This window comes from Herpailurus yagouaroundi, unplaced genomic scaffold, assembly GCF_014898765.1.
Source record: "Herpailurus yagouaroundi ecotype Mexico unplaced genomic scaffold, PumYag 77, whole genome shotgun sequence".
NCBI classification, from domain to species: domain Eukaryota; kingdom Metazoa; phylum Chordata; class Mammalia; order Carnivora; family Felidae; genus Herpailurus; species Herpailurus yagouaroundi.
In genome coordinates, this window is record NW_024412388.1 from 42,770,925 (window position 1) to 42,784,489 (window position 13,565).

General features: G+C 37.9%; 1 protein-coding gene across 1 annotated transcript in view; it reads left to right on the plus strand.

The window, feature by feature from the left end:
• ZYG11A (zyg-11 family member A, cell cycle regulator) overlaps window positions 1-13,565 on the plus strand; it is a 79,818-nt gene that overhangs the window by 48,310 nt on the left and 17,943 nt on the right. The window contains exons 4-8 of the mRNA XM_040470264.1: window positions 1,105-1,245; window positions 4,031-4,207; window positions 6,311-6,375; window positions 12,532-12,631; window positions 12,728-12,781. Coding sequence (XP_040326198.1) covers window positions 1,105-1,245; window positions 4,031-4,207; window positions 6,311-6,375; window positions 12,532-12,631; window positions 12,728-12,781 — 537 coding nt within the window. The remainder of the gene's footprint in view (window positions 1-1,104; window positions 1,246-4,030; window positions 4,208-6,310; window positions 6,376-12,531; window positions 12,632-12,727; window positions 12,782-13,565) is intronic.

Consider the following 13,565-nt stretch of genomic DNA (forward strand, 5'->3'; position numbering starts at 1 on the left):
CCACCCAGGCGCCCCTTTCCATTACTAAATTTTTATTCAAATCCACGCTTCCTTGGGTGCCTTGTAACTTAGTTTTTATATTTGATATGATTTTGTCTTTTTCTTTCCTGAGTTTAATCAACCATTGTCTCATCTTTTCATTAAGGGTATTTTTTCATATCCCCAAATGCTTACGGAGAATATTTAATTCAGATTAGTGCTGTGTTAAAATTTTCTTCTGATTTGTTGTTGGTTTATAGGAAGAAATGCTGCTTAGAAATTTCTTATAAATAGCTATATATGGAATTGGTTTGAATTTTTTATTTTTTGGTATTTAATGGACATAGTTCCTACTTCAGAAGCATTGTCCATTAGTGATGTCAGTGATGTGAGGTTTCTTCAGTGATAATGATACTACTGGTCATGGTAGAGTGGAGAGGGGATTGTTTTCATTTAAAAGATTCTGAATTTTCCCCTTTATTTTCTTCTCCACTACCCAGGAATGCTGAAAATTGGGTCATACTTAGTTTCATTTGCATTCCTTATTAATTTTATGTTTTGGATCATGGTGGGGGGGGGTACCATTATCCTCCAGACCCAAAGTCTATATGTAGATTTTTAAAAGTTATTATTTAGGTGGTAGCAAGAAAGAATTGTGTTAATATTTAATAAATAAACAGTAATACTACAAAAAAAGTCCTTTTCCCTTCCATTTTAGTTATTTTATGTGGCCTTTTACCTTTCTCTTATTACCTAATTTATTCTATATGAGTACTTAGAAAACATATGCAGTCATGGTTATTGATTGTTTATATGCCACCCATTATTCAGTCGAAGTCTTTTTTTTTTTTTTTGAAGTCTTAACTGTAATATAGTTGTAGGGAGATGGCATTTCACTTTAGCTCCATCACTGAATTGGTTTGTTAAAATTAGCACCATACTTCATCTCTCTGACCCCATCTGTAAAAATGGGATTGAGGAGACCATTTACCTATTAGAATTCAATAAGAGTAACTTTGTAAAGCACCTGGAACACTGAATTGAATACCTGTCATTGTTTCTAACACTCAAAACCCCTTAAAAACCTGAGTAGTGAAACCTATTGGTAATATTTTTGTTTTTCAGGTTGCTGGAGGAGCCAATATGAGCCAGATTTCAGAAGCACTGAGTCGATACAGGAATAGGTCATGTTTTATGAAGGAAGCCCTTTACAGGCTCTTCACAGAGACGTTTTCAATGCAGGTAACCATGCCTGCGATTTTAAAGGTAACTATACCTCAGAAAGGTAGTTTTTGTTACCACTTTTTACTTAGTTCATTAAAGCTGTTCACAAAACACTGAATGCAGTAATTTATATGCCTTATTCTGTAGTGAGCCACAGTACCCTCACAGAGAAAGGAAAACAATGTTAGACTTAACTACTAGACCATTTCTCATTTTGAGCATCTGAATCAATTAGAATCATCCAGCGTTTTGATTTTACCTGAGAAGGATGTATAGGAGCACTGTACTATTTTGCCTACAATAAGAGATATAATTTATAAACACAAAGTCACTTTGCCCTAAATGTTGTTTCTTATTCATTCATTCATTTGGTTACTCTTTGTTTTTTATTTAAAAAATAATGTTTTTTAAATGTTTACTTATTTTTGAGAGAGACAGAGACAGAGTACGAGTGGGGGAGGGGCAGACACAGAGGGAGACACAGAATCCAAAGCAGGCTCCAGAGTCTGAGCTGTCAGCACAGAGCCCAACGCGGGGCTCAAACTCACGAACTGTGAGATCATGACCTGAGCCAAAGTCAGACACTTAACCGACTGAGCCACCCAGGCACTCCATTTGTTTACTCTTTAAAATCTAACCTCTGGTTTTCTAAAAGAAAACATCAGTATCTCCAACAACAACAGAGCAAAATGTAATAATTGAAGGTGGCCAAATCTACCATTTAAAGTATTTTGTGAATAAAGTAAAATTACCAGTATTGGTAGGTCCAGGCTTTGGTTTACAGAAGAATGAATTTTTTTTAAATTTTTATGTTTATTTATTTTTGAGAGAGAGAGGAAGACAGAGGATCTGAAGCGGGCTCTGTGCTAAGAGTGGAGAGCCCGATGTGGGGCTCAAACTCATGATCTGTGAGATCATGACCTGAGCCAAAGTTGGACGCTTAACTGACTGAGCTGCCCAGGCACCCCTACAGAATGAATTTATTTTAAATGTTATTGGAAGTATTAAGTGGTTTGGGAAAGAAAACTGCAGTTATTTAGAGTGAAATGTAACGTGGAAATGAAGAGTCTTAATAATTTGTAGTTCTTTGCATTTCCTTAAAAATATGGATATTTCTGCCTCATGCGAGATTAGATTTGTTCATAACCTAAAAGCAGCACTGTATAAAGAGAAAAAATTGTGTACTTTTCCCATTTGTAATGATACTGAATTTGGTGTTCTAAAAGTCCATTTCATATCAAAGACTATGATTTTTGAAAACCATGGGTTTTTTTTAAATTATTTCTGCATTTTTTTTTTATTTTTAAAAAAAATTTTTTTTTTCAACGTTTATTTATTTTTGGGACAGAGAGAGACAGAGCATGAACGGGGGAGGGGCAGAGAGAGAGGGAGACACAGAATGGGAAACAGGCTCCAGGCTCTGAGCCATCAGCCCAGAGCCCGACGCGGGGCTCGAACCCACGGACCGCGAGATCGTGACCTGGCTGAAGTCGGACGCTTAACCGACTGCGCCACCCAGGCGCCCCTGCATTTTTTTTTTAAACGTTTATTCATTTTTGAGACAGAGAGAGACAGAGCATGAACAGGGCAGAGTCAGAGAGAGGGAGACACAGAATCCGAAACAGGCTCCAGGCTCTGAGCTGTCAGCACAGAGCCCGACGCGGGGCTCGAACTCACGGACTGCGAGATCATGACCTGAGCCGAAGTCGGCCACCCAACCGACTGAGCCACCCAGGCGCCCCAATTTCTGCATATTTAATTTGCAGATGATGGCAATCCAATGAAATCCTAGGAGCAGTTTAGCAATATAGACAACAGTCATTTTTTTCTCTAGTAGAATGTGTCCCAGGTCTGTGTCTGTCTCTAGGCTCCATTACTTCATGCAGCTGTCAGAGTGAGGGGCTCTGGTCTCTTAAAATCATGGTTCATGCAAGTATCAGCAGACTAGTTTCTGAGGTAGATAAGGATGATTATTATCCCTGTTGGATAGACAAAACAGATTGCTTTGTCCTTAAATGTTAGAGCAGGGGTGGTCTAAGGTTAGAATGGCACCTCCATTTTACATGAGTGTTGTAGGTCTTTCACAGTTAGTCTTCCAGTTACCTTTCTAATGTTATGCTTTACCATTTTTCAAATGCTTTCAAAATTCTGTTAAATTCACGTTTTCTCCTCCGCTAATGGATTCATCCCATCCTTTTGTTTATTTTGTGTATTTCCTTATCACCTTTCCCTTCCTTGGGAATCTCCTCTTCATTTCATCCCTACCTCCATCTTATTCTGTCCAAATCTTAGCTGCAACCCTGCTTAAATGTGCTCTCTGAATGAAGTCTTCTGATTCCATACCAGAAATGATTGCTCCCTCCACAGTGACCTTAGGCAGCACTTTATGTATACTTCTTTTATGATACTTTCTTTTTTCCAGTTTCATGTTTTGATAGCCCTCACAGTATCCTTTGTTTACATACCTTATTTTTCTCACAAGGCTTTATGTTAAGGAATTAGGGTGTAAGTAATTCATGTTTGTGTCCCCTGTAGTGCTTATCGCAATGCTTTGTATGGAGTGAGGTTCGATAAAGGATTATGAAATTACTGAGGAAACAGAAGTCCAAAGAAGGGAAGTGACTTGCCTTTAGTCACAGAGCTAGTTAATGGCTGCATTTGGATTGGAAGGTATTGCTGGTGTCCTAAAATAATAAATGCTGAGGATAGGGAAAATCTGTTACTTTCTGGCCCAATGAACAGATATTTTTGCCAATTAACACAAAAACAAAACAGTTTAAACAATGCTAATGTTGTCATATGCCACTAAAAACAAGTTCATCTTCAGCTTGTGGCTGTAGGAATGAGGAATCATCCATTGGATTTGCCAGTGCAGTTCACAGCCAGTGCTTGCGCCCTCAACTTAACACGCCAGGGCCTGGCCAGGGGGATGCCTGTTCGTCTGTTGTCAGAGGTCACCTGTCTGCTTTTCAAGGCTCTGAAAAATTTCCCCCATTACCAGCAGGTAATTTGAATTGAATACTTGACTGTGCTTCTTACTTCAGGGCAAATACATGAAAAAAATTATTAGTATTAGTTATTATTAGTTTTAGCATTATTTTCTTCTAATTTTTCATCCTACCTGAAAGAATGAGAGAGAGAATAAATAAGGAATTTATATTTGTTATAGAAAAAAATAGCAAATTTGGATAAGCAGTTGGGTTCAAATTTTTAAAATTTCTCAAAAACCAGTTACCCAGAAACCCATGTACTGTTAACACTTCAGTACATCGTTATAAGCTTAACATCATATGTGAAAGTTAACTTGAATTGAATCATAGATCTAAATATAAAAGGTAAAACCCTAAAACTTTAGAAGAAAACATAGGAGAAAATATTTGTGACCTTGAAGTAGGCAAAGTTTTCTTAGGATACAAAAAGCACATATCATGAAAGAAAAATAATAAATTTAGAATTCATCAAAATAAGCTTCTCACACACATACACAAATTGAAAAGGGTGAGCTGTGGGCTGGGAAAAATGTTTATTTTGTATATATGAGAAAAGACTTTTATAGAAAATATAAAAAAAAACTCTTAGTAACACAAGATAAACCAATTTTTTTAAAAGGCAAAAGATTTGAGCACTTTACCCAAGAATACATGCAGATGACAAATGAGTATGTAAAAAGATGCTCAGTGTGTTTAGTTATTAAAACCACATTGAGATACCACTGCATACCTAGTACTACTACACACTAGATTGGTTGAAATCAAAAGTGTTGGCAGGGGTGTGGAGCAACTGAGATTCTCACATATTGATGTTAAGAATGTAAAATGATGCAATTACCAGTTTGACGTTGGCTTACAAAGTTAGACATATACCTTCTACACTACCTAGTCATTCCACTACTAGAGAAATGAAATCATATATTCATACAGAGACTTCTACATGAATGTTCATAATATCTTTATTCATAATATATCTCCTAAAACTGAAAACTTTTCAGTTGTTCAGCAACAGATGAATAGATAAATTGTGGTATGTTCGTATAGAAAAATACTATTTGGCAATAAAAAGGAAAAAAGTACTCATGTGCAATATGGATGAATCTCAAAAACATTATATACTGAGCAAAATAAGCCAGACACAGAAGAGTAGATAGCATATGATTCCATTTATGTGAAACTTGAGAAAAGATTAGTCTCTTAGGACAATGTAATTTTCTGGGGTTGAAGCCTGTGAGGTTAAGATTGACTGGAAGGTCATGCAGTGCAACTCTTTGGGGTGATGGAAATATTTTTTATCTTAACTATGGTGATGGTGGATGGTAGTGGTTACACAGCTGTATCAATTTGTCAAATCTAATTGAAGTATGTACTTAAAATGTAAAAATTTTAAAATACAGTAAGGAAGGTGGTTTTTCCTCATTAAAAAAAAAAAAATCTGTTTCTACTTTCTGTTGAGAAGTTGGAAGCTCCTTCGCAGTTTGGTGTTAATTCCTACATGGAAGGCATCAGTTGGAGTAAGAACTGCCCCTATAAGAGGCCATTAATTCTCGTTTGCCGTAATTCCTACAACTGCTCTGCTCTGTCACATTCAGCCCACTTCACTTGTTTGTTACTGCCCAGTTCCTGTTGGCATTTCAGGCTTGCTGGCCCTGCCTCTTAAACTACTTCAGTCATACAGGCTTACTTATTATGGCCTTTCAAAGAAATGGTATGTTTTTCTATTCCTACAACTTTCCCATGAGGCTTTCTCTTTCTTTCCTGTCTCTAATGGCCCAGTTTCATCCCTGCTGGTCTTAGGTAGCAGGTATAACTCTATCACATAGTTATGAGAGATCTGGTAAGGACATTTGTAGATGGCCCAGGCTTCAGGTAATTGATTTAGACTGACCCATAGTCAGGCCATTGGGGTTCAGGAGAAGAGACCCCACTTTGTCAAAAAAAAAAAAAAGGTAGGGGGAGGATTGTTCTTTAGGCAGAGGTAAATGTGACAGAGTAAGATTAAATGAACTTGGAAGTACACAGGCAGGTACACAGTGAGCTCTCAGTAAATGCCTAGAATCTTTATTTAGAATGGGGTATACCTTTGCTCAAAATTATTTTTCTTTATTCCCTTAAAGTTACAGAAGAATTGTCTTCTCTCCTTAACCAATTCCAGGATTCTTGTGGATGTTCCATTTGACAGGCAAGTATAAAACTTGGTCATCTGATTTTGGGGTGTTGACTAGTGTTACTCTGATCATTGTTGGCTTTGGTTATTAGCTTATTAGCAAGGGTTTGATTAAGGCTGGGCTAAGGTGTTTGAGGAGAATGTTCTGTTGAGCCTCTTCCACAGAGGTGATTAGAAGTACCCTACAGATGACCCTTGAAAAAATGCAGGGATTAGGGACACTCACACTACACCCCCGCCCGTCAAAACGCATGTATAATTTTGACTCAACCAGAACTTTACTAGTAGCTTGCTATTGACTGAAAAGCCTTAGTGATAAAATAGTCGATTAACATGTATTTTGTATGTTAAATATTATATATTATATTCTACATTAAAGTAAGCTAGAGAAAAGAAAATGTTATTAAGAAAATCATAAAGAAGGGGCACCTTAGGTGGCTCAATCAGTTAAGCATCTGACTCTTGATCTAGGCTCTGGTCCTGATCTCGCTGTGGATTGAGCTCCGCATTGGGCTCTGTGCTCTGACAGGCAGTCTGCTTGGGATTCTCTCCTCTCCCTCTGCCCCTCCCCCAGTCATGCTCTCCCCAAAAATAAATAAATATTTTTTTAAAAAGAAAAAATCATAAATAGAAAACAATACATTTATAGTACTGTACTGTATTTATTGATACCAAAAGTTTATATTATCTATTTCTAAGGTGAATCTTCTGTCAGTACCTATATCAATATCATCTACAAAACACTGTAGATGTTTTATGTATTACTAACGCTAGATATCAAAAATGAAAAGATAATGTGGGGTATCTGGCTGTCTTAGTAGAGTGTGTGACTTGATCTCAGGGTCATGGAATTCAAGCCCTACATTGGCGGTAGAGTTTACTTAGGTTTTTCTTTCTTTCTTTTTTTTTTTTTTTTTTAATGTTTTATTTATTTTTGAGAGAGACAGCATGAGCAGGGGAGGGGCAGAGAGAGAGGGAGACACAGAATCCGAAGCAGGCTCCAGGCTCCAAGCTGTCCTCACAGAGCCTGACGCAGGGCTTGAACCCAAGAACTGTGAGATCATGGCTGGAGCCAAAGTCAGCCACCCAACCAGCTGAGCCACCTAGGTGCCCCGAGTTTACTTAGGAAGGAAGGAAAGAAGGAAAGATAGTGTGAAAAATATTTATTTACAAGTGTATTCATGCATTGATAATGAAGAAGCAGCAATATGATTGCTTTATGGTAGTATAGTATAATCAAGGAATTGTTTCATGGTAGCCAAGCCTTACACTAATGAATGAATTGCTGTAAAATTTTCATGGCATAGAGTAAAGCAGTCATATTTATCATACAGTGTTGGAAACATTGTTACTTTAAAAAAAAAAAAAAACTACTGGGGTGCCTGGGTGGCTTAGTAGGTTGAGCATCTGACTTTGGCTCAGGTCATGGTCTCACAGTTTGTGAGTTCGAGCCCTGCCTTGGGCTCTGTGCTGACAGCTCAGAGCCTGGAGCCTGCTTCTGATTCTGTGTCTCATTCTCTCTCTGCCCCTCCCCCACTTGTGCTCTCTCAAAAATAAGTAAATGTAAAAAAAAACAAATTAAAAAAAAAAACAACTACTTGCCTTTGCTAATAGGCTGAAATGCAGTTTCTTCAGTTATGGCAGAGGCATATTATATGGTAATGTAATTCTTGGAAAGCAAAATTACAAAATGATAAGAAAACTAACATGTTTTTAATCTTATATTAAATATCACTTACCTTATGCTCTATAAGGGTAGGCTGTCCACTTCCATGCAAGTCTTGCATGTGATGTTGTACATCCTGAATACTTAGGCATTAATAAGGACACAGACACCTCTCATACAATTCTTGCTATACAGTTATTAGATGTTCATATGAAGATACATACACAACAGAGAGGTTTATTAACTGTAGGCATGATGATTATTTACTGCTCATTAAGTAGAATTGGATCATCATAAAAGTCTTCATCCTCATTGTTTTCATGTTGACCAGGCTGAGGAGAAAGAGGAGGGGTTAATCTTGCTGTCTTGGGGGTGAAAGAGGTGGAGGACATGGAAGGGGAGGCAGCCACACTTGGTATAACTTTACTGCATCATAATTTCTGTCTGACTTCTTTGCTTTTTCATTTCTCTAGAGATATTTCTATACAGTACCAATTTTTCTTTCACCATTTGCTTTAGTTTCATTGCCCGTATTATAGAAGGGTCCATGTTATAAAATAAGTCAAAAGCAGTCTTGAATAATTGGGATCCTTCTGCCCGATTGTCTAATGTCAATCTATTATCTGGTACTGCTTCTCCTACATCTTCTTCCTTGCTGTCCAGCACTGGTTTGGAAGCGCTCATCTGTATCAAATTGACATCTGTTAATTCCTCTGGTGTGGGGTCTATTAACTCTTGAATTTCTCCAAGATCTGTATCTTGAAACTTCACCCCCCACCTTTTTTTGGCCATATCTACAGTCTCTTTCATGATTTCCTTGATTGGCTGTCATAAATCCTATAAAGTCATACACAGCAAATGGATACAGTTTTCTCCAGCAGAAATTTATTGTCTCAGGCTTGATGGCTTTTATGGCTTTTTCTGTAACAATAGTTGCGTCTTCGATGGTGTAATACTTCCAGACTTTCATGATGTTCTATTGGGATTCTCTTCCAAAATGTTGACAGTCCTTCCATAGAGTACTGTGTGTAATGAGCCTTAAAGGTCCCTATCACCCTGAATCTAGAGGCTGAATTAGAGACCCTGTGTTTGGGAGCAGATAGACCACTTCAGTGCTTGAAATCATGGGGTTCTGGGGGCCAGGGGAATTATCCAATATGAAAAGAATTAAAAAAATTTTTTTAGTGTTTGTTTATTTTTTGAGAGACAGTCAGTGCAAGCGGGGTAGGGGCAGAGAGAGAGGGAGACCCAGAATCTGAAACAGGCTCCAGGCTCTGAGCTGTCAGCACAGAGCCCTACGCGAGGCATGAACCCACAAACCACGAGATCATGACCTGAGCCAAACTGGAGGCTCAACTGACTGAGCCACCCAGGCACCCCAATATGAAGAGAATTTTAAAGGCAGTCCTTTATTGGCAAGGTAATTCCTGACTTCAGGGACAAAGTATGGAACCAATCGATAAAAAGGATTCTTGTCCAGGCCTTCTTGTACAACCAAAAGACTAGCATCCTGTGTTTATCTTTTCCCTTCAGGTCTTCGGAGTTAGCAGCTTTATGGATAAGGGCAGTTCTTATCGTAAAACTGACTGCATTTGTACAAAACAGTAGAGTTAACAGTAGAGTTAACCTATTCTTTCCTGCCTTAAGTCAAACCTCTTTCTAAAAAGCAAACTATCCTTTGCTGGCATTAAATTTTGCAATTTTAGGGGCACCTGGACTGGCTCAGAAGTACCTGAGGCTTTTTTTTTTTTTTTAAGTTTATTTATTTATTTTGAGAGAGAGAGAGAGCACACGTGCCAGCAGGGAAGGTGTAGTGAGAGAGCCAGTGCAGAGCCTGATGCGGGGCTCAAACTCGTAAACCGTGAGATCACGACCTGAGCCGAAGTCAACAGTCGGATACTCAACAGACTGAGCCACCCAAGAGCCTTGGAAGAACATATCACTTTTGATCTCAGGGTTGTGAGTTCGAGCCCACTGGTTGTAGAAATTACAAAAAATAAACTTAAATTTTTTTTTGCAGTTTTAGATCCTTTCCCTTCCTTTTCCTTTAACTTGTCATATTTTCTCAAGTCATATTAGAGTCTATAACTATGCTTTTCTTATGGCAATCCCTGCCCACATAAAAGCTGCATTTCAATAAGATAAAAGGGTGTTTTGCAAAAAAGCGCAAGTTTCATGACAGCTGGCATAGCTGCAGCAACACCTTCACCAATTTCTCTTTTCTTTTCTTTCTTTTTTACTGTGGTCTTTATTCTGGATTCATTTATGAAATGATGGGCACCCCAGCTGCAGTCTTCAATCTATGGTAGATATCAGGCAGTTCAACTTTTTCTTGTAATGGCATGATTTTTCTTTGTTTCTAGGGAGCACTTCCAACATCATTAGTGGCATTTTTATATGGGTCTCATGGTGTTATTCAGGGTTTACAATATTTTACTAAACAGTGAAAAATATGTGAGTACTGCAAGAGATTACTTTTTACTGCTATATGCAGTTTACTGGAGGGAAAACTGATCATGTTGAGTGATTAATGTTGCAGGGCATTTTAAGTGGGTATACACACACACACTTCAGCTCATTGTAATGTTAACAGGAGGTGGCTGTGAAATAATTACGGTAGTACAGTATGTAGTACAGTTAACTATATAGTTACTTAATACTGTATGTTTGTTTACATTTCTGTTGACTGGTGCTATGTATGGTCTATAAGTGTTTGTGTAAGTTTCAATAAGTTTTAACCTTTTATGGTAGATGTGTATACATTTTATGGTAATAGTAAAAGAAACCAGTAACAAATATCTATGTATGTTTTGTATAGTTATAAATCCCTAACTTTTTCTTATTTTTTGATATTTCTGGGCTATGAGGTTTGTTTGTGAGTTTTTTCAAATTGTTGCAAATCTGCAAAAACATTTTCCAGTGTGTCTATTGAAAAAAACTCTGTGTTTAAGTGGACCACAATAGTTCAAACCTATGTTGTTCCAGGGTCAACTGTGCTTGCAAATATTGTCTCTCAAAGTGATTCCAGTTCAGGGTAGTAAGTGTCAAGAACATGGGCTCCAGAGAGTCAAACATACTTGAAGTTTGACTCATTTGTAAAAGTTTCCTCATTTGTAAAATAGTGACTCTAATGAGGATTAGACATGATAATGTTTGTAAAGTACTTATCAGGGTGCCTAGCTTAAGAAATAGAGCCTGTTTAGGGGTGCCTGGGTGATGACTCAGTAAGTTGAGTGCCTGACTCTTGATTTCGGCTCAGGTCATGATGCCAGGATTGTGTGTCTGAGCCCTGCATCAGGCTCCGTGCTGAGCTCAGAGCCTGCTTAAGATTCTCTCTCTCTCTCTCTCTCTCTCTCTCTCTCTCTCTCTCTCTCTTTCTCTTTCTCTCTCTTTCTCTCTCTCTCTCTCCCTCCCCCTCTCTCTCTCCCTCTCTCTCCCGTACCTCTGCCTCTCTCTCCAGCTTGCACTTCCCTAAAAAAAAAAAAGTCTCTTCTAAGTATAGTCATTCTTTTTGTTACTATTTTATTGAAAATAATTGAGAAAATCCTCATCCTGGACTCCAAAGGGACTCCTTTTGAGGCCTTTATAGTCTTCCAGATTCATGAGCTCAGAAACATTTATAATAGTTGCTGCTAACAGCAGAAAAATTCAGCACAGGCTGGCATGAACAAAGCCTGTGGTATGTGGGTGTGGAGTGTTAGGCTAAGCCATTCTCAAATCTAATTGAAATGTGTACTTAAAATGGGAGTTGACTTTTAAAGTTACAATAAGACCTCATTAAAAAGAAAAAATTGATTTCTGTCTTGTCTTGAAAGTTAGAAGATCTTTCTCATCTCAGTCTTCATTCCTACAATTGTAGTCAATAGGACCTAACTACTATCTGCCTCTATAAAAGGGTATGAATTCTCTTTAGCTATGTGATTTGTTTGCTATCCCATTTTAGCACTGTCTACAATTCATATTACAAATTACTACTTGTTGGGTGGGTTCTTCCCATTTTTCAGACCCATGAAAGTAGGAACTGAATGGTAAGTTTTTCCTAGGTCTGCTAATCTTACTTTGTTTAAAAAAAAATTTTTTTTTTTAATGTTTATTTATTTTGAAGGAGAGAGAGCATGAGCAGGGGAGGGACAGAGAGAGAGGGAGACACAATCTGAAGCAGGCTGCAGGCTCTGAGCTGTCAGCACAGAGCCCAGCAAGGGCTCAAACTCATTAGCTGTGAGATCATGACCTGAGCCAAAGTCAGATGCATAACCGACTGAGCCACCCAGGCGCCCCTGCCTGCTAAACTTACTTTGAATTCTGTGCATTTTGCTTACATTCTTATTTGCCTTCTGTCCTCTTCCTCTTCTGACCTTCTCTTCTTTTTGCCAGGTGTTCTTGATTTTCATGCCTGAGGGTTTAGAAATCCAAGATACAGGGTTTGTTGGGGAGGTTAAGTGATTTCTTCTCTCCTCATGTACTGTTTAAAACTTCATTGTGAGAAAAAAAGCCTGTTTTTTCAGGTTTGATGCTGCCAAGTTTGTTATGAGATGGCTTTGTAAGCATGAGAACCCCAAGATGCAAACAATGGCAGTGAGCATCACCTCTATTCTAGCCCTGCAGGTATGTGATTGCTAAAGTCCAGATTTCTCTCCTGAATCTTGATGGAGCTCTGATAGATGTCCAATGTTTTACTTTCGGCTTTTTGTTTGCTTACAGCTCTCATCTGAGCAAACTGCACAGCTTAAGGAAGAGCTCTTCATGGCAGTTAAGGTAAGTTGATTGTCGCTTTTATAACCCTTTTTTTCCAATAAAAAAATCTATGAACATAATTTTAAAAGTATAATCATTCTAAAAGGCTTATAAGTGAAAACTCTCTAAAGACCTGCTCCCCAAAAGAAACTACTTTCTACTCTTAGAGCTATTTCTTTTGGTATTTACCTCCACATCTCTAAATAAAATGCTTTTAACTTGATTTATCAATTTTATATGTTTTCTAATGATTCTGCTGCTATAGTAAATAAGAACTTAGCTCTCCCACATGTATCTTTAAAGAATTTTTCTACATTTATGTATGTATGTATGTATGTATGTATGTATGTAATTTATTTTAGAGAGGGAGGGATGGAGGGAGGTATCTGCACAGAGAGAGAGAGGGAGAGAGAGAATCCCAAGCCGACTCTGCGTGGACAGATGCATGTATTATCCAACACAGGGCTCGATCCCACGAACTATGAGATCATGATCTGAGTCAAAATCAAGAGGTGGACACTTAACCAACTGAGCCACCCAGGTGCTCCTCTCCTACATGTATCTCTATAAATTACCTCCTTTCCCAATAAATTAATATCCTAATTTTTATTCAGTAATCAGTATTAACCTTATGATTATGCTAATACTGCTCACTAAAAAATGTACATCATTGTTTTATTTTGCACTTGTTTTGAGCAAGTAATACCATCCCTCTTCCCCCTCCAAACATTTATGTTTCCAGTGAACTGTTTTCATAGCCTTGATAGGTTTCCTTTTTTTTTTTTTTTTTTAATGTTTATTTATT